This window comes from Dromaius novaehollandiae, chromosome 2 (genome assembly GCF_036370855.1).
Source record: "Dromaius novaehollandiae isolate bDroNov1 chromosome 2, bDroNov1.hap1, whole genome shotgun sequence".
Classification (NCBI taxonomy): domain Eukaryota; kingdom Metazoa; phylum Chordata; class Aves; order Casuariiformes; family Dromaiidae; genus Dromaius; species Dromaius novaehollandiae.
The window spans coordinates 68,295,079-68,320,518 of record NC_088099.1 but is presented as its reverse complement, the minus strand read 5'-3'; the positions used below and the strand labels follow the sequence as shown (position 1 = coordinate 68,320,518).

At 39.1% G+C, this 25,440-nt stretch overlaps 1 protein-coding gene and 1 long non-coding RNA gene across 2 annotated transcripts in view; one reads left to right on the top strand and one right to left on the bottom strand.

Annotated features, from left to right (window-relative positions):
• The window catches only part of LOC112980867 (uncharacterized), a 100,124-nt gene extending 87,526 nt beyond the window's left edge, over positions 1–12,598 (top strand). The window contains exons 4-5 of the long non-coding RNA XR_003258532.2: positions 3,090–3,203; positions 12,400–12,598. This is a non-coding gene — a long non-coding RNA (uncharacterized LOC112980867). The remainder of the gene's footprint in view (positions 1–3,089; positions 3,204–12,399) is intronic.
• Positions 1–18,612, bottom strand: part of INO80C (INO80 complex subunit C) — a 36,096-nt gene extending 17,484 nt beyond the window's left edge. The window contains exon 1 of the mRNA XM_026096073.2: positions 18,271–18,612. Coding sequence (XP_025951858.1) covers positions 18,271–18,405 — 135 coding nt within the window. The 5' untranslated portion in view covers positions 18,406–18,612. The remainder of the gene's footprint in view (positions 1–18,270) is intronic.
• Positions 18,613–25,440: the final 6,828 nt, after the last annotated feature.

The following is a 25,440-nucleotide window of genomic DNA, read 5'->3' as shown; positions in this document are numbered from 1 at the left end:
TGTATGAAAACTCTTGATTTATAGCAACAGCACTATGGAAGCGAGATATTCAGCTAGTGTTCTTTTCTTTCTGGAAAAACATTAGAGAGTTCTGTAGAAGCACTACTTCCAGAAAAATTTGCTACTGCACAGAGGAGTTAACTCCTATAAGTACAGAGCTTTCAAATGATCTAACAGTGCAGAATTTGGAGCTGATATCTTTAGGAGTTTTCCAACCCCAAACTGCAAGTTTCTCAACAATTCTACAAATCTGCCCAATATATATTTTCAGATGTAGGATCTAAAACATAAGAAACATCATTTAATGCTTCAGGTTTGATTTTTTTTTAAGTTTTTAAAGGGATGGGGAGTGATGCCAAATGAATTTTAACCAGTGTGGATCTACCTTTGTACTCTAAAACCCATCTTTCTTGAAAATGAGTACTACAGCGATACTTCCAAAACATTATTTAGAGCCTGAAAGATAACGCCTCAGCAGACAATTACTGTAGAGTAAAGGTAATAAACTTTTAACATCAGTTGAGCAATGTTGCTCAGATGTGTTTGTTTGCTCATTAGTTTGGTCATTAGTTTGTAAGATAGTTCATTCTTCACTGTCTTGTGTTAATGTGAAAAAACAGGAATGAATTCAGCTCCCCTTTGTAGTCCTATTAAGAGATCATAGCCTCATCAGCACACTGAGGAAGTGTATGCCACCAGGGAACATATACTGTTCAATGTGTGCTGTAACCCTAAGTCCTGTGTGGGGTAACTTCCCCTTCCTGTTAAATTCACATTTTCACTACCCAGACAGCCACTTAGCTAACTCCTTCAACCCACAGCCTCCTAAAATAAACCCAAATGCTTTGCTGTAAGGCTTAAAAGTGTAACCATGGGCTAAAACTCTTGATAGCTTCTTTAAAGCTTCTTTCTAACTGATCTTGTAATGTAAACATCCTTGATGGGGAGCTCCATACACACTTTAAGGAGAGAGAGAGAGAGAGAGAATGAAGAAGCTTTTAATGTGCACTTTATAACTAAATGGTGGCTTTTAAACTGTGGTTTATGTATGTAGGGCTACAGGGAATTTGTGCTGCAGTAGTCACCAAACAGTCTGTATTCATCTGTAGGGTATAGCTATACAGCCAAATGAAGATGCGATTCTAGTATAGATGGACATGCTTACGATACTCTTACTCCAATGAATGATAAAGTCCATGCTGCTGCCACTTCTTATTTTACCTTCCTCAGCCCTCCTCCTTGCAGTACGCTCCCTAGCCAGGAGTGCAGCAACCTCGGCTGGAATTGCATGTCATACAGGGAGTAGAACAGCAGTCAAAGGCTTCTTATAGGATCACTTGTGCCATTTTATTCCTTCTATTGATTATGTTTATGCACTTTAGCTGAATTTTAACTACAACCACAATGTGACAGGTTAGCAACATCTGCCCTTCAGCCTTCCACTATAAGTAATCCTCCTGAGAAAGAGTGGAGGAGTAGAGGGAGGGTGTTTCTTCCTTTTCACATGTCTTTTCATAACACCATCTATCAAGTGCTTCAGTGCATCGCAGCTGAGTAAGATGCAGCCCTCTCCTTTCCAGCCAAGGGCTGGACTGCTGTTGCACAGTAAGGAAGAGGGCTCAGTACTTCACTTAGTTAAAAGGCAGCGAAAATTCTCGAGCAAGGGAAGGCCTATGGCAAACACGCAGGAGTCCTAAGAGATTTGCTGTAAGAGCAGCCAAGTCTGGGGAAGAGACCTGAGCTAAGCTTGCTACCTTAACATTGGTTTCTTTTGAAAGCCAAAACCCCAGGAATGAGTCTAGTTTGGACTCTACTGTATATGCTGTCTGTACTGGGAGAAAACTCACACTGGGAGGCTGCCTATTCACGTATTAATTTCAATCTTAGGTTTTGGTAGATGTATTAATTTTTCAATATATTTTGTTCCAAATTCCCTACCGCAGATGTATTGGTTTCCACATCATCCCCAAAGATTTCGCCATCTGTCTGGTTTTATTTAAGGAGAGGACAAGCAAAAACTTGTAGAACATGGAAGCTGAATTCTTTGCTTTGGCTATTTCCAGGTAGAATCAGCATTGTGGGGTTTGGGATGGGTGTCTGTGATGGGACTAAATACCAGGTGGAATTAGTTGATTATGAAATTGCTTGTCTGAATTGTCATTCTTGTTTTTTCCAAGGATGAAAACTGCATACCTCAATAACTGATTTGTGCTGAGAAATCGTTTCCTATCTGTCTTCTTTGGTATTACATTTTATGATCTTGCTTCATTATGATACATTATTAGGATTTTACCCAGTATGAAAAGTACTTTTTAAAACATAAAAGCCAAATTTTAAAGATGTATTTTTGTGCAATTCTGGCATCCTACCCTCAACACAGTCATGGCCTGTCATGGTTTAGGAAGAAACTGATTTGCACATCACTGAAGGTACGATATGCTTTTCAGTGGCCATTTTTGCTAGACATTACAATTACACATTGTAAAGTGGAATTTAAAATAGAAGGTAAACCAAACAGTGTGCTGGTAAAGCGTAACTTAAGTGCATTAATAAAATCCATAAGAACTGGAAAGGGACTTTCTAGTTTAAGGGGGAAAAAAAAGTACTGTAAACACATTTTTTTCTGTTTTTTTGTCTGCAAAAAAGTTGGTCAGTTTTAGCACTATATTTAATAGTGCAGATGTAGATGAAGATCATAATCTATGTAGCTTTTTGGGGTTGTTTTGCTTTGAAATCCATTTTATCAGTGTTCATTACTTCTAATACTCTGGCTCTGCCTTAAAGTGATGGCTGAGGTGTTGTAGGTCACTACTGAAGAGTAAGTGAGAGGTAAGAGAGGTCTGCTTCTGAATCAAGCCCTTGAACTTGGTGAAAATTTTGCACTGAGAACAAAATTTGGCTTGTTGAGGAGCTCATTTGTCTCCAAACATTGTATGTGAAGGTAAATAAAGTATTTAAAGTATTTTACTTACTTTTGGCAGCTGATTTACATAATCATAATAATACCACAATGAAATTCTTGATTTTATTGACACATTTGTTTTAACTTGGCCTCAGTATTGGTATTTGTCTAATATTCCCTCTGACAGGTTACTTTTAAAGCAACAATATTCAGCCTGGAGCAACTTACTCAACTTTTCGCTTTGTTTCAAGTTCTGTGACCTCCCAAGTGAAGCTGTGGCATGTAACCAGGGAACAAAATGGTAATGTCTGCAATGGATGGGTTAAACCCGTATTTTCACTAGTAGCCAATTACAGTGAGTGAAAATTGAGTACAGAAACATACCACAGATGTCACTAGATGACAGCAGCAATGATAGGAGCAGACTTTTCCAAATTGGGAATAGACTTTGAATGTCAGCTATTTAACAGAGTCCCAGCTAATACTGCTCATCCTAGAACATACATTAAGCTGTTTTGATTAATATATTAGCTCTTACTATATAACAAGCCTGGCACAGGCACATTCTGAATATTTAATTCATTTAACTTTGCCTGATGACATGAGCCATTAAAAACTTGAGCACATACAGTCTGTCAGACAAAAGTGCAGCTCTTTACACTGCTGGGAACAATTCACAGAGAAAGGTGTCAGAATTAGATGTGTTTACTCTCAACTTAAAATGATAGCTAAAACTTTCCCATCACCAGCATTATGAGAATAATGTATTTCCAAAAGCAAATTCACTGAAGACTCAGTAAGACTGAAGACATCGCATTCTCTCTTGATCATTGAGATTAACTCTTTCCACTTCTGTGATGGAAAGGCTTGCTGGAAGGAGTTACTCAGTAACACTTATAAACATGTCTTCCCTGTCTGGTTGCATTTTACTGGTTCTTGGATTCAGTGGGAAAAGGTTTTCCCTCCTTTGCACACACTAAACTGAAGCCTGATAAATTTCCCCAGTCCTTTCTCTTTCAGCATGCTGGTACGTGGTAGTGTTTTAGGAATGTTCCCCCTTCAAAATGATGAAAAGTTTTCATCTGCTTATTTTGGAGAAGGAGAAAAAAGGTTTCAGCTTGAAACTGTTTAAATGCCACGAAGGAAAAAAAAATCTTGCATATCCACAGCAAATTTTGTTCCAGAGGATGCTGAAAACCTCAATTTACTAAACACAAAGAAACTGAGTACTAGCCAGTCGAAAACAGGTATTAAGCACAGCGCAGAACAACGTTCTTGGGTTCAGCCAGCTAGCAGAGTGGGCAGTATGTTCAGCCATGCATACAGGGTAAATTGGGAGTAAATCCATTTAAGTCAAAGGGGTTTCATTGTTGCCAACTGAGCCTCTAGCACAAAAGACAAGGTTCAAGAGCCAGGTTTCTGCTTCCATTGACATAAAGGGTAAAACCCAAATGCCTGACAACAAAAATATTTTTTGCTTAAATTATGACAGTTTCCTCAAATGCTGCTGCTGTTTTAATTTATAAAGAAAGCTAAGGAAGGGCAGTTAAAAGCAAACATAGCAACATAAAACTTGAAATTTTTATTATCATAGTTTTTTGTTTTTAATTATCATAGTAATAGCTTATAATTCTAAGTACATTTGGCTAAATTACTACAGCTGCTTCTAACCATTCCCCAGAGGAGGAATGGTAAGTAAATCTGGCAGCTCATGTGTCAAAGTACTTTGCTGAGTGAGAGTTACAAGGAGGCTACAATAGTTTTATATCAGGATCTGACTAACTGTTTAGCTGTGAACAGGTACAACTTCGTTACACTATTTCAACAAGTACCAGTAATCTGGAGAAAGACTCTTAGGTGGGGAGCAGGTGAAAGCTTACTTACCTGTATAGAAAAGTTTTAATTTCATCACTGATATTCAAGTATCTTTTTAAAAAATTTTGAAGGTGAATGACAAAAGTTTGCCCTTTCTAAGATACCAGTTCCCTTCTAACTAACTATATAGATCCCCTGAGCATCCAGAATTAATCAATCAGCTATGCAAATTAACTCCAAACATATGACTAAAACTTAAAAATAATCCTGTCTGCTGGGTATTATAAAAAAAGGGGGGGGGGGGATTTGAAGCAGGCCATGGAAAATATTTAAACTACAGTCCAAATAAATAAAGGTAATCAAGGCATATACACTCTCCAGAAAACAATCTGTACGTTATCCTTTCAAACTTTCATACTGATGTTTTGAGATGACTTAAAACATCTTATATTCTAACTGCCTTAGAAAGACTGAACAAAATTTTACTCATGCACTAAAAGACTGGCCTGTCACAAGGTGATGGATGGCTTTGCTATGTTCTCTGCAGGGCATTTCAATACCATAGACTCCAAGTGCTCTTGATTAAAGGGCAACATTCTCATTTAGGGTCCCGTCACTGCCTGAGCTTCAAACCATTATCATTCACCTGCACTGGTGCTTTCAGTGACAAAGTACTTACCAAAATGTATAAAATACTAATTACTTCAGTCACTTCGATAGAGGTATAAAGCACCCTAAAGCAAGCTCCATTACACTGCGTGAGGGTTTGAATTCAAAATTAAAAATGCAGCCAAAGGGAGGGTAAGATTTTAATTACATTCCTGCCTCTCAAACATTTCTAGAAAAGCTGGAGGAAAAAGACCTAGCAATTTCATGACACACGAAATCCCTTTTCCACAGGTACAGCTCACTTAAAAAAGAAAACAAATCCAGCAAAACTGTGCTTTATTTTGTTCTCTCCAAACTTACTAAACTTTCAAATATAGAAACAGACTAACAATCTTTAATAAAAGCTTTGATTTCTTCTCAAGAGATTTCAGATGCCAAACATATATTTCCATTTAAAAACTTTCAAGCACTATGATAGACCAAGTTCTATAAGTTACAGATATTTTAAGGAGAAAAAAATACTATTTTCTGTGAGGAAAAGCCTCAAATAAAATGTAATTGGGTCACCACTGTGAATAGCTTCACACTATCCCAAAAAGGCCTGGTTTAATTTGCATTGCCACAAAGCTCCCTTTGGCTTAAATAACTGCAAAGGATCTCTCACTTTTAGATTTCATTTGGTGGATTGGGACTATTCCTTGTTTATAACATTTGACAGTTTTCTTTATTAAGAAAATTGTAACTCAAATTCAGGAGACGAATGGCATGCTGAAGCAGCTTTGGAGCAAAAAATTTCAGTATATATGGAATGAAAGAGCACGTTAGTCCATACTAAGGTTAAAACTGAGCCCATTAACAGAATATTTTGATTCCTCATGAGAAAAAAAATCTCATAAATTGATGGGTTTTATGACCAAAAATGTATGGAAGCATAGTAGCAAAAAAGACTATTCAAGGAGTAAATCAGAACTGAAATTTTACAAAAACTGCCTGTAGCTTTCTCCAATCAGAAAAATTCAGTTCAGTCAAGGATTTTGGCTAAACTGCTTCCTAAAGGTTAAAATACATCATCTGATATGCAACAGTCAAGGTCAAAGGACTGCAGGAAAAAGAATGGAGGATTAAAATATGCTCATGTGCTGTAAACATTGTAATGCTGTTCTGGGAGCACTTCAAAATCCCACTACCACATACCAGACTTCAGCCAAGGTAGGAGAAGAATCTAAGTCTGTTCATCTACATGTGACTGAACCAGATATAAGGAAAGCAAAAAGATACTGACTCCTGCAGCTGATGAGAAAGCAATTCCATTCTGCAAAAAATACTCAGTTTCCTGATTTTAGTTCATTCTGCCAAACATTATCCATTTTTAGAGGAACCAAAGTTTGAGTATGCTCTTAAAGGAAAGGCAATTAATTAATTTGTGGTAATGATAGGTGTAGCTGTTCTCCAAAGCTCCTAGTCTATCCTTAGGAAAAACACAGATACCTGAATTAGAAGAATCTAATTATAGATCCTGATGTTGTGGAGTAACTCGTAAACTGGTAAGGATAAGAAAATTTTACTTTTGCACACTTTGGGCCTTCCTATTGTCTGTCTTAATTGTCACTTTAAGTAGATAAAAATTCACATTCTATTTCTATTATGTTTCTGCTGGCTGTACCTACTGCTGTCATAACACATTAGAAAATGTAACCAATCTTAATGCAAAAGCTTAGCACTACAGTCTACAGATTCTCAGAAGATTTTTTTTCATTTGTATACAGGTACTTAAGATTATCATACCAAACCAACGTGTCAAAAAGGCAAATGTTAGGCACAACGACATATGGAATATTTCACATTTAAAGCAATGTAGAATAAAAATATTTTTCTACTAATGACCAAAAGTTCAAAAAGTGCTTATCGAAGGTATACCATATCAAAGAGCAATAATTGTATCAGATGTTCCAAAGATCACTAAAAGCGGATGAAAAAGAAACTACATCTTAGTTTTTAAAAATCTTCAGACTGGAAATGCCACCCTTATTATTTGTCCCATATTATGGGACAAAAAGATCTTGCTGTACGTGCCCTGAATACTATATCTGCTTTCCTTCACCTTGCAAACTCAGCACCAACAATTCTTGCCTTTAATAGCACACCAGGTCTCCTGTAGTTGGCAAAATTGTAGGTGCATTATCCTATAGATACCTACCTTCAACCAGATAATGAAAAAAAATCTGTTGACTGTATCAAAATAGACAGAAGGCAGATTCTAAATTAGATGAAGATAAGGTAATATAAGTATCTACTGTAGACTATATTGGGATTGCTTAGGGGGGAAAAGAAGGGGAGAATTGCATAGTAATACTAATTTCAAGGCAAATTTCTGAAATATTTCTGCAGAAATAATCATACAAATACGTGGTGGCTTACTCAACTGTATAAGCTCTATGGCAAAATACTTCACCTTGATATTGTATATTGAAGCTAAGGAACTGCTGCACATTCTGAAAACAGCCAGACAGTTCAGTGTTTTGAATATAAACTTGTATCCTGATTGGATTTTTTTGCTAGACTTAAAATAGAACTATTAAAAGACTAGACTTTTCCACTGCATTAGAATTAGTGAAGTTTTGGTATCACATCTGTGATTATAGGTGAGAGAGAAACATAGTATTTAACAGATTTAATATTTTGTGAGGAGTCTAATGGGATATTTTAAGAAGATTTCCACAATAAATTATTTAGCAAACCAAAAAATACTTTTTGGACAGATGGAAAGGAGGAGGATAAAAAGGGCAGACAAAAGGCAATTCTGGCTGAAACAAATCAGGTTTAACAGGAACATGTTTCTTTATTCTTTTCCTGACCTAAGGATAAAATCTGAAATTGCTAATTTGAGACTCAAAGGAGCATTTCTACTTCTAGACTAGGCAAATGGAGAGAATCAACTTAGGAAGAGCAACCAAGACAGAATAAGAACTTTCCCAGCTGACAACTTTAGACTAGGCTTAAGAGGCCTGAACATACTGCGAGTATGTCATGGCATAATGGTTTTCTTCTATTCCAGTTTCTTCATTTTAAGAATTACTTTTGCTGTAAGAATATTGTGCTGTTCTCCATAAGGAAAAGCAGTTCTAGTAAAACATGTAAACACTGTAACAGTAAAGGGAGAAATAATACTGTCTAAATGTTGTCATCAAGTTTTGGACTTCATTAATACACTACAGGGAAAAGTACCTAATTTAGGTACCCTGAACCACCTACTAAAGAAGTGTACTGCTGCCCATCTAGGGAGAGACTGCATCTGTCTTAGGCACAAAAATCAGATGTCTGAACTGAGCCTCAGTAACACTGAATCACAGAATTACTGAGGTTAGAAGGGACCTCAAGAGGTCTCTGATCCAACCTCCTGCTCGAGGAGGGTTGCAGAGTCAACACTGAATTTAGACCCGGCTGCTCAGAGCTTTGTCCAGACAGGTATCGAAAATCTCCAAGGATGAATATTGCACAATTCTCTTAGCAACCTTCCCTTTCCCTATTTAGAAATCAATATCCTATACAATAGAAAATACTGTTTTTATTAACAAAAAGCTCTTTTGGCCATAATTAGTCAAACAACTCATGTTATTTACTGTCCTAATTTTTGCATGTTCAGCATTATTTTGCTGTGGTCCTGATGTTTTCAGGGCATAAATGCAACAGAGTTTCTAGGCAGAGGAGTGATCTTTTATTAAATGCACCTGTGTACCTGGGCAATTAAGATAAGCTTCTTGGATGGACTGCATACCAAACCATCACTGACAACAGAAAGACTGGTTTTATGGCACATAACCCATTCTTTCACTCTGTTTTCTACAGGCTTTTAACTCTCTACTTCTGGATGATACATACTTTGATAATACTCTCTCCCATCCCTGATTAACAGCCTCTACTCCAGGCATGCCACTACCCTTTCTTTCAAAGATGGTCTAATTGATACATATCTAACTAAACACTAAACCGTTGTTCTCAATCTGTAGTTAGCTTTGAAAGTTGCCGCTTCGTTTTCAGATTTGAAGATAGACTCGTATGCTTGACAGCTAATCGATTTTTCTAGCTGTACTGCTTAGTTTCATAAATGACGCTATCCATACCTGCAAACCTTGTCTAATTTATGCAGGAACTATCATAGATCTCTCAGTCTCTTCTGCCCTTCTTTCACTAACTCAGAAAAGCGTGAATGTGAGGAAGCAGCAAAGGTGGCTGTCATGTGATAAACACATATCATCCTTATGAACACAAAGCTAGTAATGCTACGAGCATACCATCACGGTAGCGGCTGAAGAGTGAAAAAGTGTACCTTGCTTAAAATTGCCCTGTGTAGAAGGATCCACCTCTAGGCCTGTGGATGTTTACAAAATGAAGTATCTGTTAAAGTATCTGTTTTTAAATGGCATCAGAAAAGCACACAGAAGCCCAATATTTTGTCTGTTTAATGAAAATTAAGGAAGCACAATATATAAATCTTTTTTTCCTCCATTTAATAAATAGCAAAAAGGTAGATCTGATACTGGAAGTCTCTCTTAATATGGTAAATCCTACCAAGGGCTTGTAGTGCTTTACAAAAGATTTTTTTTTTAATTCCCCAAAATGCTTCTCATCCACAGTATGGGCTTATAATGAGGAAGGACAAAATTTCTTCCTGGGTGCAGCTAGCGCTTATGCCCTGAAGCAGGATGATTACAAACCATGTAACTACACATATTGCCTCCTCCCAGAATGACAGGCTGTGAAACTCTCTGCTGCAGTTTAATCATATATTACTCAGAAAATAATTTCTTTCTATCCATTTCAAATTTGTTTCTTGACTTAACAGTGATCCACTTTTGTTACGATATAAGTACATGTTATTAGATGGCATAACTATATAGCTTTTTGGCTAGCGTTTCAGAAGGAAAGGATTTTGAATCCCTCTTTGTGTAACTATGTATTTTGCATTAAAATATCATTAGACGAAGCACATAAACAGACCTTGGTGCAAGGGAAGAAACTCCACTCTCCCATTCTGACAAGTGTGTTCAATACTAGACTACAGAGTCCTTCTCTTTGGAACTAAGATCAACTTTGGTCCTCAACTGTAGAGAAGAAAATGTTTCCACTTTCCTCTCCTATCCTGCTAGACTGGCTTCCAGCCTAGTGGTTAGGGTGTGCTTGTGGAAAAAGTGGGTTTGAATCCCCTCAGGCAGAGGCAGGAACTGAACTAACTTCAGCTGGGGGAACAAGTATCTGTGTCGTAAGTGTGACTTCTGTTCTGCTTTTGAAAAAAAGGATTTAATAGCTGTTTTCAGAAAGGCAGATGTTTATGGTTCTGAATCCCAAGTGGAAAGAGATACTAGGTCTGCAGGGAGAAGCAGAAATATGACCAGACCTTAGCATTTCCTACTGGCTTATTTTAGTGGCATCTCACAGAGCTTGCTGGGTTTTGTAGATTCAGTTCTAAGGTATGCAGAGACTGGCAAACAAGCAGTAGTGGATTAAAATACAACAGCTGAAGCTGCTACCATCCCTATCTTCCCTAGGCAGGGATACTGGATGTGCTAATGAATCAAATTGTGAACTGATGAAGTTTTCATTTAGCTTGTTAAGATAAAATAAGGAAACTTGAGGTTTAAGAGTATCCAAGCTGATGAAATAGCTCACTTGCAGTGGAAAAGTGATTTTCTGCCTGCCACATGGTCCTGCTCCTTCCTTGTGCTAGCACCAGGAAGACTAGCAGCAGGAGAGAGTGGTTTTCTGGGAGAGTGATCAGGTTTGGTAAGTGAGTTTTCTGACTGACAAATTCTATCAGCAGCTGGGCAGGTCTGGTGAATAGCAAAGCTGGGGCAATAATGTGGGCAGCAGAAGCATGCAGCTGAGAGTTGGAGGGGGGGAGAGAAAAGGAGATATGAGGGGACTAGGACTCTTACCTGTGATTGTGATAAACTACTAGGTTGGTTAATTGTGCCTCTTGACACTGTAGATGTGCTTTACAGTGAGACGAGACATGTTGTTGATGGATGTGAATTCGGCTGTAAGGGCTGGGTGTGATTCACAGCGCTCCCTGTCACAACTTTCCTGGCTTGCTGCCCATTGGAGCCAAAATAAACAGCCCATGTTTCTATTCTCTTTCCTTAGAATGCTAAACAAATGTGTTTAAAACCCTGTCAGGCTACCAAATTAACATTTCTATTAGCCTTTCTAATCAAAAATTAACATATTAATATAATTATTAACACCTTGTTAAAGCAAGGACTGAAATATTACCTAACTCAAGCATAATACTTCACAAAAATGAAGTTGACAATTATAAAAAAAATCTGCAATACCTAGTCAGTTAAGATTTTCCAAGTTTTCTTTCATTAACCTGAACCTTTTAATCAGCTAACTGGATTCTCACATTGCATCTTAGGAGCACTACCCCTCAGACAAAACATCTTGCTAAAGTAGATGTATAAAGTGTTTTAGAGTATTGTTTCTTTTTCAAAACTTAGTTCATCCTATTTTATCTCCTTATGATAGAAGCAACCAACCATTTTTATTCTGTCTGTTAAGTTTCTTGTGTGTTTATTATGAATGCTGAAATTAAGTGCAATCATAGTAAGACCCTCCATTAGCTAAAAGAAAAATCAAAATTCTCTGCTAGGATAAGGGGAGAAGGCTAGAAAACATGACACCAGCATACTGTCACCCATAGCGAAAGTCAATACACACATGCTTTTGCCTTTCTCTCTGCAACAGAACACATCTGTGTTTACTCTAAATCTCAAATCTAATCACATTTGGTTGGGGAGTTGGTAGTTCTCAGAGACTGGCATCAATTGATTTGGAAATTCACATACTTTTGTGATTACAGATCATCTAAAGCCTTCAGCCTGTGATAAACATCAAGCAAAGTCAACTCTTTGGTCCTCAGTTTTGACAGTCTCCCTTTTAATCTAGACTGCTATATAAAAACAATTCCCTCTTTTAAAAAATGTTTTAACTTAAAGGACTCATATCATAACTTTAACCAGATTTCCCTGTACAATCTGTTAATTGTTTTCTAATTATCCTTTTTTCCTCACCAGGGACTGGAGGAATTCTGGTTCTTTAACAAATATGACTTCAAATATGCAACTCTCAAAGCTTGGTATCTCAGAACAATCCTGGTTCTCGTTAGCAGACTGCTTGGAAATAAATGGGTTTTTGGAAAGGTCCAAAAAAACCCTCCTGGAGGAGGATGTACTTAACACTTCAGCTGTTCACTGTCTGCTTTGTTTCAGAAGGTATCTTTGTGCTCATGTGCGTTTAAAAGCATTAGGAGATCTAAGTAGTGACCCTCTGAGTGCTTTGCATGGAGAATCACAAATTTGGGGGATTTCTCTGTGGCCTTGTGATACGCAGTGCAATGTCAGAACACACTAACTATCCCATCCCAGTTTAACTATCCCATCCCAGTTTAACTATCCCATCCCAGTTTAACTATCCCATCCCAGTTTAACTATCCCATCCCAGTTTAACTATCCCATCCCAGTTTAACTATTACCTTTTAAACAAGTTGCTTTGAACTGGCTGAATTCAAGACTTTTTAGAACCAAGACTTGTAGGTCGTGATGTGAAGAAGTGTGGAAGTGGCTGAATTTGAGAACAGCTCGCCTCAGCAATTCTTAACAGTAACTAGCAATCTGCTGTGCCATGTCATATCCGTGCTTTATCCAATGAAACAGTCATTTAAATAGATTTAATTAGGTTTGAGTTAACATCCCCTGGGAGCATGTTATTTCTTTTAAAGATATTGCTTCAGGTGAGCAGTAGCTTTGGATTGGCACTGCTTCACTCGTTAAATTCATATATTTTCACTTATTATCATAACCTTAAGGCTGAGACATTTAAAAAGAAAAGTACAAGTGTAGTCTAGAACACAGTGACACGACAGCTTTTTAATAAACCGGCAAATACACAGCTACTTATACTTCCTTATTATCACACTGTATCAGGGCCCTGCTGTATCTCCCACAGGCAGGTAAACTGGTGAGAAACAAAATTTCCAACTACAAAGGAAAATTAGGCTTTTTGTGTCTCTTTCTGTAACCTCATTTTTCAGGAAATTAAAGTCAGACCAAATGGACTCTTTAAAACAAAGTTACTTTAAAATTGATTTGATGGTTTCCTACTTACAGTGAAAGGCTTGGGAAAATAGCAGAACAGAAAAACTGATTAAATTTAGTGATGGTTTAGAGTCCAATTCCATGCCATTTGTGTGCTAGCGTAAGCTCTCTCTGTCTTTTGTGGACAGCTTCTGAATACATAACAGTAACCATTTTTAATACATACAAATTTTTAACAGTCATGTTATTGAATGTACAGCCATCTAGCAGATCCTTAATCGGATGATCTTCAGATTACACTGTAAAAAATCTTTGTTCAGTTATATTTAAAAAAAAAAAAAGTTCTAAGCTTGTCTTGGAGTTGTTCCTTCTATTTGAATGGTCTGGGTGAGAGGACCTTTCTTAAGAGGATAACTTTAAACCATTTTGACCTTTGTATATTCCAATACTATTGTATAGCTTCTGCTTTTGAGCATAGAACATAAAAAGTGTCAAATAAGCACTTGAGAGCTAGTTATATAAAATGAAGGTTACCCCAATAGCACTGCTGCAGTATTCACTATTAGATATAAAAATCAATATACTTAATAGTTTAAGTAAATAATTCTTAAATACCATTGAAAGTTGGCAGAGGAGGAAGTTAAGTCTTTTATTTTTTAAATTGTATCAGGACCTGCTGCTGCAGCAAGAATGGATAGAGAGGAAACAAAGCATTTACCCTGTATTTCTGTAGTTTACTGGGTTTTCCATCAATTCAGTTGCAAGACAAACCATGATGTCATTCTCAAAATGAGGTATTTGTTCATACTTCATCTCTCATGTGTGAAGTTGTTTCACAAACATAAGCAGAGATGCACTTACCATAATATTCAGCACTTCTCTCTTTAATTGTGCTCTGACAAAATCAGACCTTCTTTTTTCGAATCATTCTCTTATCTACATTGCAAATTTTGTCTTTTGAGGTCGCTAGCTCTAGCAGGCAAGCATTTTGTTCTATCAATTACATCTTGATGTAGAATACACTTTAAAAGCTTCCTGTTGCTCTAACAATTCATAAAAATGAAGATACAAATATTAAGGTAGAGGAACTAGTGGTGTTTTAAGATGTGTGTCTACAACTTATTCTATTCCATTATGTGATAGTAATTAAAAAGACGAGACCTGGAGACAAGTCTGCACTGCAGCATCCAATACTTCTGCCAGTGATGGAGTAGAAGCAGCACATCAGCTATTGGGAAACAGCTATTGGCAGGGACAGCTAACTGAAGCGTGCTGTATCAACCACAAAACAGTATAGTTCTTGTCATGTTAAAGTCACCATATAATATAACTAATAATCCTAAACATTAAAAATTCTTTGTTGCAGTAAGACTTCAGTATTTTTCAGTAGCACAACAGCATGGGAGGAATAATTGTGCAAGGCTAATAGAATTGATGTAATCAATCTGCAATCATGCTTTCCTGTAAATGCACTTTTACATTTGGTAAATACAGGCACTATATCCAAAAAGTGTGCATCTCCTTGTGTAGACATGACTGACAAGCAGCATGTGCTATATTCTTCCAAAATAAACATGACTCAGTAGTTTTGGGTCAGAAACTCAAACGATGAAGAATGGTGTTTTTTTTTTTTTTTTGTTAATGCTTTTGCAATGTATCTTAAAGTTGCAGTTCACATGCTAGACCATGTGTTGATGAAATATAATCAAAATTGGGTTTAAAAAAAATCTGCATCTTGTGTAATACTGAGAGTACCTTGTAGGATACATGCAGTAGCTCAAACTAGTCTATTACATTGCTGTACTGAAGTGAATGTTACACAAAAAGCCCACATTTTAAGTGGTTCCCTGAAATCTACAGTTCTACCAGACCAGCCTTCCTTTTAGTACAAGGACTATAATAGCTATTTGTGAAATAAATCATGCAAAAGAAAAACAAGATATTGTGATTTGTGGATGTTACAAAAAGACCTTCTTGTTTAATTTCACGGTGATGGAATCACAGATGTGGGAAAGTTCAAAGTTGGCACAACGTGAAGTATACTTTGGAGTATGCTAGACAAGCTTCTCAGCAGAATTTATCAGTTAATGTAACAGCGAAAAGTATGCTAGGTACAATATGTTAGAAGACTAGGTCCCAGACCCTCAGTTGGCCCTGCAAATAATTATAAACCTCTTGGAAGACGTCCTCTTCCCTCCCCTTAGCGCTTGCTAATTAACCAAGGAAAGCACTAGCTATTTCTCAATCTGTTTCACAATGTCAGTTTCTTTAAAATAGGAACTATTCCACGCTGAGCTATGGCATGATATATTTGGCTTATGAAAGACTGTAAAAAAATAAGATCAAAGAGGTTAATTAGGAAAGTGAGCAGTAAAAAGAGTAACAAGTGTTACCTTGAAACCTATGCTGAAAATGGCATATATAAAAGGTACATGTACCTATCGGACTGCCAGACGGGACGTGCTACTAATCTAGAGTCTAAAAAAAAATCCCACAATGATTGCATGGTCAGTACATAAAATATTCAGAAAAGTACTAAAAAGTTTATGGATGAACTAGTTCCTGATTGGTTGAGGCACTTAAAGATTAGATGAATTATAAGATAGAGAAATAAGTGCTTGTTGACTGGCTATATTCTGAATAGGTTGGCAGACTAGAATTATTTCAGTATTTCATTGGGTCACAGGCTACCTTATGCAGAAGATGTATATTAGCAATTAGCCAAAGCCTGTATAAGGACTTTTGGAGATTACAGATACTACAGATTAAAAGAGGTACCGCAGAAGAACATGCCCAATGATCAATATTTCTAACTCGAAAAATGCAAAGCCTCCATTTCATTTCTGTTTAAACTGGCTTGCTCCAGAGCTAGTCAGCACCACTGAGTGTGATAGCTAGAAGATCAAGCTGTTTCTTCTCCCGGTCCTGTGGTTACACATTTTCTGAGCTGCTTCTTTTTTTAATTGATCTGCACTGCTGAAAACAATGGATGTATATGCTGATTAATATTAAGAAATCTTTCCTTTCTCCACTGAAATCACTTATGTGAAGAAATGCAAAAACTGTTTACCACATACCACCAAAATGATAAGAAATCATGGATTGTCTCATAATACTGAAAGTTGTCCATGGACTTAAGTTTGATATGAACTGTAGAAAACAGTTTTGGCTGTTTAAAGGTTTGGGGAAGTATATACACACACGCACACACACACACACACATGTATATATGTATCTCATATATATGTATACATATATGGTAGTCCATTCCATGCTGGAAATTCAGACTGTTATCCCTAACAGACCTTGAAAATGATTGTCAAAGGTTATCATGCCAGGCAGTAATTTTTCACAGTTGCATTGCAGTTTGTTAGCTACATTAATCACCATGGTCCATACTCCATCTTCTAGGGATAAGTCCACCAGAAAATGAAAAGAAACTATGTAAATGCCACAGGGTGAACACATGAGTTACAAGAGCACCATTCAGAATGAGGAAGGGTCTGTGTCTGCACCCTGGCAGGAGCACAGTGGCTTTCCATTGTCTAGAAAGAAGCTCCGCTGAAAAATGCAGAAACACTCCTCTGGGTCTGATGGCGCACGTCAAAATAAGCAACCTAACTGGCAGTAGTGCCTACTTTACAGCTATACTATCATTACACTTCATGAAAAACTGTGTAAAAGAAACATTTCTAGGGGAAAAAAAACCATAACCATGTTTCTCAGCATTCAATTTTGACCACTTCAGCTAACAAAATCCTTCTAAAAACATACCACATCTAAAGTCTATACAGATGTCATACAAGCACTTCAGGAACTTCTGCTATATGATACACTGGCCCCTCTGCTGAGGGCTTAGTTTTGGAGCATGAACTGCTACATCGTGATCAATGGGCAGATGCTGTCATAGTTTGGGATGAGGTCTGTGCAACTGCATGGTTACATCACACAACGCAGAAATGAAGGCTGCGCTAGCTAGTGCTACTGGAGGTAAGAGGTAAGAATAAATTCACATTAATTCTCCTCCTCCCTGACGCCGTTCCCCAAAAAATCAAGCTTCAAGGTTTCATCTTCATTTCTCATTTAACTCTTATGTCCACCTAGCTCAAGCGAAGAGGGCTGTAATGCAAAGTAATATTTGAGCAGCACAGAACAGCCCTAGCAGCTAATGAGCTGTGCTAGTCCCTCCTCTGTGACAGACCAACTACCTCGAATTACAACTATTATCACGAACGAATTAGAGGTCTGTGTATGTAGATGTACATACAGGATTCAGGTATGCCATAGTTTAACATAAGTTACAAATACAGCTACTAAAAGCAGGCATAGAAAAAAAGGGCAACTCAAATATAGTTTGATGAGGAAGCGTCAACACATATAAGGTCAGCTGTTAGTGATTTTAAACACAGCTTTTTTTGAATCTAGGGTATGCTTCGCTTCTTAAGCCTGGAGCATGCATGAGAAGTATGTTATAATTTTAACTATATATGCAGCCTGTGCTCTACAGGAGGATAGAAAAAGAGGCCTGAAACAAAACGTTCATAATGCCTCGAAAGAAACGGTCAGACCAAACACAAGGTAAGTCCGCCGACCGAGATCCAGGGGCAGATACCCGAGCGGCCAGCCCGCCCGCGCCGCTTCCGCCAACGACAGCTTCTAGCCTCGCCATGCACCAAGCCGGACAGTACACGCGGCGTGGCAGCATGAGAGGCCCGCGCCGTTAACGTCCCCTACCGCCCTCACCCGGCGCACGCGCGCTCCCCGCGAGCATGCGCGCAGCACTCGGCGCCGGGGGGGGGAGGGAAAAAGAGCGCACCCGCGCGTGCGCGCCCGCCGCCCCGAGCCCAGTACCTGAGAGCCGCCCAGCGCCATCGCTCTCTTTTTCTTGGTGGGGCCGCTGCCGGTGCCAGGGCTTGCCGGGCGCTTCTTGCTACGAGATGGGGCGCCGGCAGGAGAAGAGGCCGCTGCGGGGATCAGACTCGCCATGTTCCCCGCGGCCCCTCTGTGCCTGGGCTCAGGATGCCGGCGGGGCGACACCGGGAGATAGCGCCCTTCCCCCCCTCCCCGGCCCCAAGCCTTTTTTGCACATGCGCAGCGACGCCGTGGGAGCTGCTGGCCGTCCCGTTGCCGCGCCGTGGGCCGTTAGTGGGCATGCGCAGTAGGCAGCGCGGTGGCCCACCCCCATGCGGGCGGGGATGGGGGGAAGGCCCCGGGGTGCCTTGGAGGGGGGAACGGAGCGGGTTGTGGTGGTTTGGCCGTGTGCTGTGAAGGTTTCCGCCGTGTGTGCGTGGAGTTGGTGTTCCGGCAGCTGGGGTGGCTCTCGCAGGAAGCAGCCTGCCTTCTCCACTCCCTCCTCTTTGGCGCTCTGCACTGCCTCAGGAACGGCTAGGGGGGGAGCGGGCCCGTGAGGGGAGCTCACTAATATATCTTGCCTCGCTGTGAGCTCAGCCAAAGGCCCCTGCCGAGTGGGAGGCTGCAAAATGTGTCCAGCTGCATGTTGGCTAACTATAGGAAGTATTAGGTGTGCGGCGTTGGGAAGGAAGCTGTAGTTGTGCCCCCTGTAGTGCAAAGACTTTAAAGTGCTGCAGTGTGCAGTAACTTGGGAAGTGTTTTAATCTTGAAGTAAAAGGCAGTGTAAGGCCTGACTGCAAGCTGTAGTTCTGGGGGAGGGGGAGAACCTGGCCCAAGTGTCATTTGTGCACTGCAGTGCAAGGCTGTGTTTTTGCATGCAGTTACTGTCTTAAGTCTGCCCAAAGTGAAATAAAATTGTGGAAAACATTGTTAGACCAAGAGAAGGGCCTGTGTGTTTTTAAAATGTGTTGGCTTTTCCAGTTATGTTAGTTGCCTTGATAAAACATACAGCCATTTTTAATTATTCCCTTCAGTTCTAAGATCATGAGATGCAAGAGTCCTACCAATAGGTCTTCCATGTTACCACGTTTCAACTGTATAATCTTTCTAAATGCAAATTGCCCGTTGTTATCATTGTGATTAAAGCTTCTAAAATACAACTTTACAGATAATAGTAAATGTCTTTATGGGAAGTTCATACTGATAAAAGGCACATGGTGCAACACCCTGTGTTGATGTGGCTAGTGAATTGGTCTAGAAATTCTCACTTTGTTGGATTTGGGGATAATTTTGCACTGGAGCAACATATCAGAATACATTTGCGGTGATTAGGACTATGATACAAAGTATTTTGGCAGTCCTCTTGCGGTCTGTGCTCTTTTGTCCTGTGCCCTGGAGAACTAGTTCATGATGACAGTGCATTAGAGACTGCTCTCAAGCCTCCCTGATGGCCAATAGAACTGTTTTTGGCTTCTTTATGCTTGCGTATGCTTGAAATCAACGTACCGGTCAACTTATTACCACATTTTTTTCACTGCCTCTATGCAGTGCCTGATTGTTAGGTTTCTAGCTGCAGCTGTATGAGACCCTGTTCCAGTACATGCTTTGTAGACGGAGGCAGAGGTCCAATAAGTTGATATTCAGGCATAAAAATGAGGTCAGATTTATAGACAGTGCTTTAATGAGGCCTGAGCTTGGTCACAGTGGGGGTGCCAGGCAGTGCTGTATAAAACAAAAGCTTTGAAGGTGGCCTGAAAGAGAGTTGAGGACAAAAGCCTGGACTTCCAGGCTGTGTTCCAGGCACCTGTGTATATAGCAGAAAAGCAGGACAGGATTTGCTTTCCAGGAGCGTAACTAAGGCCTTGTGCAAACATCCAAGTCCCATCTTCTCCTTCCCAACTATAGTTGCTGCCTTTCTGACTGTGAGTGCTCAGGCTACCAGCAGCATTGCAGAGCAGACTGGTAGAAGTTACTGCATTTGCTCTTGTTGTTTGTGATAGTTTTAGGCTGATGTATGCTACGCAGTTTGTGTTTCTTCTCTCTTCAAATGGCAGCCTCCCATCATGTGCTCGAAATGGTGACCTGAGTTTGAAATTAGCTGGGGTAGTTAGAATTGCAGGGGAGTTATATCCCCTGACAAAGCTAAATCTGCTTTACTGTATGCTCAGAGTGGTGTTCTCATCTCGGTCAGCCTTTTTTCTGAGGCTGAGGGCTGAGTCTCACTCATCTTTCCCCCACACAGTCTGCAGCTCAGCTCCCAGGCATGCCCCATTAAAAAGGAGGCATACCCTAGTATAGGAACATTTTATTGAGAGTTGAGCATCTGTAATTCTACTGTAGAGTAGATGTTGCGTGTGAATCATGTAAAGAATTAATCTGTTGCATCAGTGGAAGTTTATAAACAGTGCTCAGCATGGCATTTTCTTACCTGTGCCCATTTTTATCAATCAGTCTACTAACCATAAAATCAGAAGGCCCATATGTATTGTAGCAATACTGAGTACAGTGCAATTTTACAGGGTACCAAACACTGTAAAGTCCCAGAAGGCCTACAGGTCATTGGAAAATAGCAATAATGGCAATGTAAATGATGAGAGTGTCCACAGGGGATGAATAATTGAATTATGGATGTGGAAAGGGCTGTAGTAAGGCTCTAGGATTGCAAGGCAGGTTGCCTTCTCCCCAGTCCTTGAATAGCTGCCTACAGCCAGCCCTGCAGAAAATGAAGAGGTACCATTCTGGTGAGTAAGTGAAATACATATCTTGCTAGGTTCCTGTTACGAACTTAAATGGTAGTTTCTTTGCCATAGAGAAGAGGCCTTGCCTGAAGAAGTGCAAATTGCAATTGTTAGTTTGGTGTCAGTATGATTCGGCTCTTCCTGCTGTTTACTTTTAACCTGGCTCAGGGTGAACGCTGTCCCTTGCTACTACTGCAAGGTCTATTTTTTAAATGCTGCTTCACTAAGAAAATTAAGTACAGCTCAGTAATAACTCTGTGTGCTCTTTGCTGTGAACAGTTACCTGACCACCCATTAGTAATAGTCTCAGTGAACTGGGTAAGTTCCTTGTACTTTTCACAATAGTATGGGAAGAAAAGTGCATAAAGACCCCAGAGACTCCTCAACTGGGGAAGAAGGTCTCAAGCTGGTATCCCAAATTTGAGGCAGGTATTTATTTTTATTTTTTTTTGTTTCTTTTTCCCTTTGACTTGATGAAAATTGAATACTAAGATAGTTTTTTTTCATTGTGCAGAGGGAATATCTCCAATATGAGTTGCTGAGGCCTTTCAAGGATGATGGTGCCTCACGATTGGATAACTTAATTTTTTTCTTTTTTTTTCCCTTAATGGGAAGTAAAAAAGTGATGAGAGAAGAAAATATATAGAAAGCCAGCAGAAGGGTCTTTGAGCTGAAGTGGGCAGCCTAGAAGTAGAGGATGTTTCTGGGGCAAGGAAAATCAGGAATACAGAGAAGGCCAGAAGTGAGCACCACAGAGACCCAAGAGTCAGTAAGTGTGGGCTCACTTGGGCCTGGTAGGACTGAGGCTCACAGTAGTGATGAAGGACAGAGGAGGTCAAGTGGCCAGAGCAAGCAGATGCAGAGGCCTTGGCTGTACAGACAGTCTTGTTACCAGTAAAGTCACCCCAAGCTCCTACAGCAGCCTTGCTGGCTCAGCAAGTAGCTGATGGAGTAGATGAGGAAGATGCTCAAGCGCTGCTGAGCATCTGTACATGCGGTCAGCCCTTCGCCTCCCTGCCATGTTTGACAGCGCACTGGCAAGTGGAGCTGGGGTCTGGGAAGGCCTCTAAAGTCAGTTTCTAGTCTTTCTGACTTGTGTGCAGGCTGTTTCTGTACTTAATAGATAATCATCAGAGAACAAATCAAGGAGAAATGTGATAGGTTCCTAGGAGGGCTCTACCTTCTACTGCAGAAGCACAGTGGCTTGTGCTACACACAGCTACTGCTGCACACCCAATGGCTGTGGTGTGGCCTGCAAGGTATGATGTGGGCTGCAGGGAAAGCAAGGACAGGCTTAACTGGTTGAGGATGACCTATGATTGTAAGTATTGATGTGTATCTGGAGGTGCAGAGGCAGCTGATGGACAAGGTCCATCAGAAAGATATAATTTGTGAAACAAGCTTCATCAAAGCTGTTTGCTTTCTGCTGTAATCCCAGTGCAGCTTCACTCCGTAGCAAGTACGGAGTGGGTCAGCTCTGTTTCTGCAGGTACTGGAAAACTTGGCCAAGTGGAGTGGCTGACTGCAATAGGACACCTTCTTGTAGCCGTGTTCAGCCTGTGTGGGAGCAAATGCCTTTGATCCTTTCCGATCAAGTGTGTTGGTACTATCTGCTCTATCAAAAGGGAAGGCCAGTCTCTGCAACTGAATTTATTCCAAGCTTTGAAATTAAATCTTTCTCACTACTTGATTTAAATCACACCTGCTTGTTTAGCTTTCAGTATCCCTACTATTCTGACTTTTGTGCGACTAGAAAAATGAGGGTTTTAAAATGAAATTGTCTATGCTTTCGCTCCTTGACCATGTTGCAGTTTATAAAATTACTAGATATCTAAAATAGTAGTAGAGAACGTGCATTATACTTTTGTATAAACATGGAATGGCATTGAATTGAAAATGGAGGTTTTTAAAATTCTTACATAACCTCTTTCTACATTTGTTTCTGTGTCTGCAGAGTGGAGATAACATTTTGCTATGTAGTAGGTATTACTTAAAGTTGAATTTAATGTAAGAAGTTGTTGCTGTTGAGGGATGCCTACTGATGATGACTCTTAGAGTTACTTCATAGGATTACCATTTCTTGGCAACAGTATCAGACAACTTGTTTGTGTTAATTTGTTCATTGTCAGTGGCATTACACAGCTGCAGTTTGTGCTATAGTTTCTACATTTTAACTGTTCAAAGAGGCATTTAAAACACCTTTTTTTTTTTAATTGTGTACACGTTAACTCAGTGTTCTCTGCATTTTTATGGAGGTTCTGAAAAAAAAAATTGAAGTTCTTAGCTTCACTGCTCTGTCAGGTGAAAAGCAGGGATTTCTGCAGGGTAGCTTGTGAGGTCTTGTGGCATTTTGTACATTAGTCTTTAAAAGTACTTGGAGACTTTGACTTTTCAGAGCCTGCAGTGTGAACTCTTGTGATTTGCATTTGTTCCCTGCAATTTGCAGCTGCAGGCACTGCACTAGCTTTGTTTAAATATAATGCTGAATGCCTTTAAAATATCTGTTTGAACTTTGGATTAAGGAGACTACTTTTGTAATATTAAAGGCCTTTTTACTGCATACATCAAATATCTAACTTTCAATGCCATCTTCCTGATAGAAGCTTTGAAAACACCATTTTTAAGTTGTTAGTAACAAAAAAGGGAAACAGGTTCTTTAGAAATGTCTTTTGTGGAATTTTCCTAGTAGTCTGTCCTTCTCTAAGTTTATTTTAAAGGTTGATGGATTTGAGACATCAGAAACAAACAGTAAGAGAAGATTCAGAAATTTTTTTTAGAAGTTTGGACTTCTGATCAAAAATATTGTATAGAAAAGATAAATCTAAAACGAAAGGTTATGTTAAATATGGATTTTTAATATGGTAAGATGGAGTTCAACATGAAAAAATTGCTGATGAAATATTTGAGTTTAAACAATATTCTATTTGCCTAGGCTGTAAAATGATGAAACTTGCCTTTGTTTAGTTAATGTATTCCTTATATCCTGGATATGTAATATTTAACATATTGACCCACTGTTTCAAAGGATTTATGAGTTATGAGATTAAACTTCATTTAATAAATTCTTTCTTAAAGTGAAAATTGGTTAAGAATTTTTTCCCTATTTAGTTTGCGTTCAGATTCTGATGAATGTTTTCTGCAGTTATCCATGTGAACAAGCTCTTGATTTCTGAAATACTCGGCTGAGAGAGATAAAAATGTCATGATAGTCATTTGCATAATTTTTAATGCAGTAACCACCTTGAAAACCCTGTAGGTTTGTAAACTGAGAAAATGTGGATTAGCTGAATAAGTAATCCGATTTATGAACATAAGATTCTGACAGGATGGCAAATAGTTTGCAAGCAGTCTAGAGACTTAACATATACATACAATTGATTTATTAATAATTCTAAATAAAGAATAATTCACAGGAACAGAAGTGTCCCCTGGAGTTCACTAACACAGCAGGAGTTGAAGTCACTGAAAAAATTGCTCTGAGATTAGCTCATACATTTCTGCTTGTTAGACCAAGTGTGTTATTATTATAGGACTTTTTCAATTGCTTATATACTAAGGCTGTGGCGTTTTGTATGTTACTTGCTTTGTTTGCTTAGTATTATTTTCTCAATGCCAGAAAAAAAAAATATATATATATAAAGTGGGAGAAACATGTGACATGTGCTTGGTAACATCTTGATTTTGGTAGTTATTCTTCAGTCTCTTCCCCTTCCCCTGCCTCTCCCCACCCCCAAATGCAAGCTAGGAATGCAAGTACTAGATGCAGCTACTCTATGGTGGACGCAAAACTGGTGAGACTGTATCCAGTACCATACCCAGGGTTGTTCAGTGAGGGTCTGCTCAGTCGTTACTATGCAAACCAGGTTATGGGGTAGACAACAATTTTTAAATTTGCGGATAATACCAAGCCAAGAGGGACCTGTAGTTGGAGGATAGGATTAGAACTCGGAGAAAAAATTAAAAAAAAAAAAAAGTATAGACAAGCACAAGTTCTATGCTTTATTTTTACAGCCAGTGATTTTTAAGCGCCTGATCTGTCGATCCTTGGAAATCTGTAGGATCCGTGTGAGGTGACAGAGAAGCAAATTGACACTGCTTAGCATCAGTATTATTTTTGTGAAATTTCTAAAAAGATCACCTCTTTTTGGAGGAAGAGTGTTCTACAATACAGAAAAGGTTGAAAACGATTGGAACTACATAAATCATAGGTTGGGGTAAAAATGAGTGGATAACAGTTGCAGTAGGAAGCATTGCAGAGACAGTGAACTACCAGCTGAACATGAATCAACAGTATTCCAGTGCCCTGAAACATAAATGTCACATAAACAGGAAGCCTGCAAGGCACATGCAGTAATCCTTTCACTTGTGAAAGCTTTGGTTAGGCTCAATTTGAATGCAATGTCTAGCTTTGGGCATTATACTTCTGGACTCT